This window comes from Penaeus monodon, chromosome 31, assembly GCF_015228065.2.
Source record: "Penaeus monodon isolate SGIC_2016 chromosome 31, NSTDA_Pmon_1, whole genome shotgun sequence".
In the NCBI taxonomy this organism is placed as follows: Eukaryota; Metazoa; Arthropoda; class Malacostraca; order Decapoda; family Penaeidae; genus Penaeus; species Penaeus monodon.
The window spans coordinates 24,510,870-24,511,683 of record NC_051416.1 but is presented as its reverse complement, the minus strand read 5'-3'; the positions used below and the strand labels follow the sequence as shown (position 1 = coordinate 24,511,683).

The 814-nt window shown below is 47.7% G+C and overlaps 1 protein-coding gene across 1 annotated transcript in view; it reads right to left on the bottom strand.

Moving 5' to 3' along the window:
• The window catches only part of LOC119593127, a gene marked incomplete at both ends in the record, with an annotated part of 6,978 nt that overhangs the window by 3,975 nt on the left and 2,189 nt on the right, over window positions 1-814 (bottom strand). The window contains 1 exon segment of the mRNA XM_037942092.1: window positions 426-570. Within this exon segment, the coding sequence (XP_037798020.1) occupies window positions 426-570 (145 nt within the window).

Here is an 814-nt window from a genome sequence, read left to right as displayed (position 1 = left end):
TTACAAGGATTTAGTACCGCCTTCTTCTGCTCGCCGATGTATTAATTCGCCAGATGAGCTTATTATGTTTAGATTCTCTATATAACAACCATTACATCTATGTAGTGTCTGTCGTGAGACTGATGTTATCTACCGGAAAGAAGAGATAAGTAAAACATGCATTCAGAATCGAGAAGAAAATTATATATCTAACAACGTATATCATATCTACAGGATGCGCGTCTGTTTACAACAACAAAGGAAAAAGGAGAGAGAGAAAATAAAGAGAACACCCAGTGACGTCACTACGCACACACATCCACATCCACGAACGGGAAAAGGCTCGTTCGCATAAACACAAGAAGGAAAACGGAAGCGGTAGGCCTTTTTTTTTTTCTCTCTCCCCAAGGAACGCAAACATGCCACGGAGGATAATATTTCTTTACCTTCTCGCCCGCTGCAACTTTCTTGGTGGCTTCTTCCTTGGCGCGGGCGATGATCTCACTCACGAACTGGTTGGCCACGTCCAGTAGGCGGGGGTCGTCGCGCCTCGGGGGGTCGTCGTCAAGGAGGTTCTCTGTCTCGTGGGCGCTGAAAGAGAGGTTAAAGTGGATTGAATTTGCTTCTGCGGAGGTTGTTTACGATGCCAAGAGGATCGGGTTGACGGGTGGTGTGGTAGAGTGGATGGGGTGGTTGCGGCGGAGTGGATGGAAGGGGATATAAAAGGCGAGAGGAAAGAGGGGAACAAGTACCTTGGGCGATATCTTCATCGTGGACTCTTTCTTCGGCCGTTATTTGCACCGCAGGCATTTTCTCTTGGGATGTCCGCGATTGG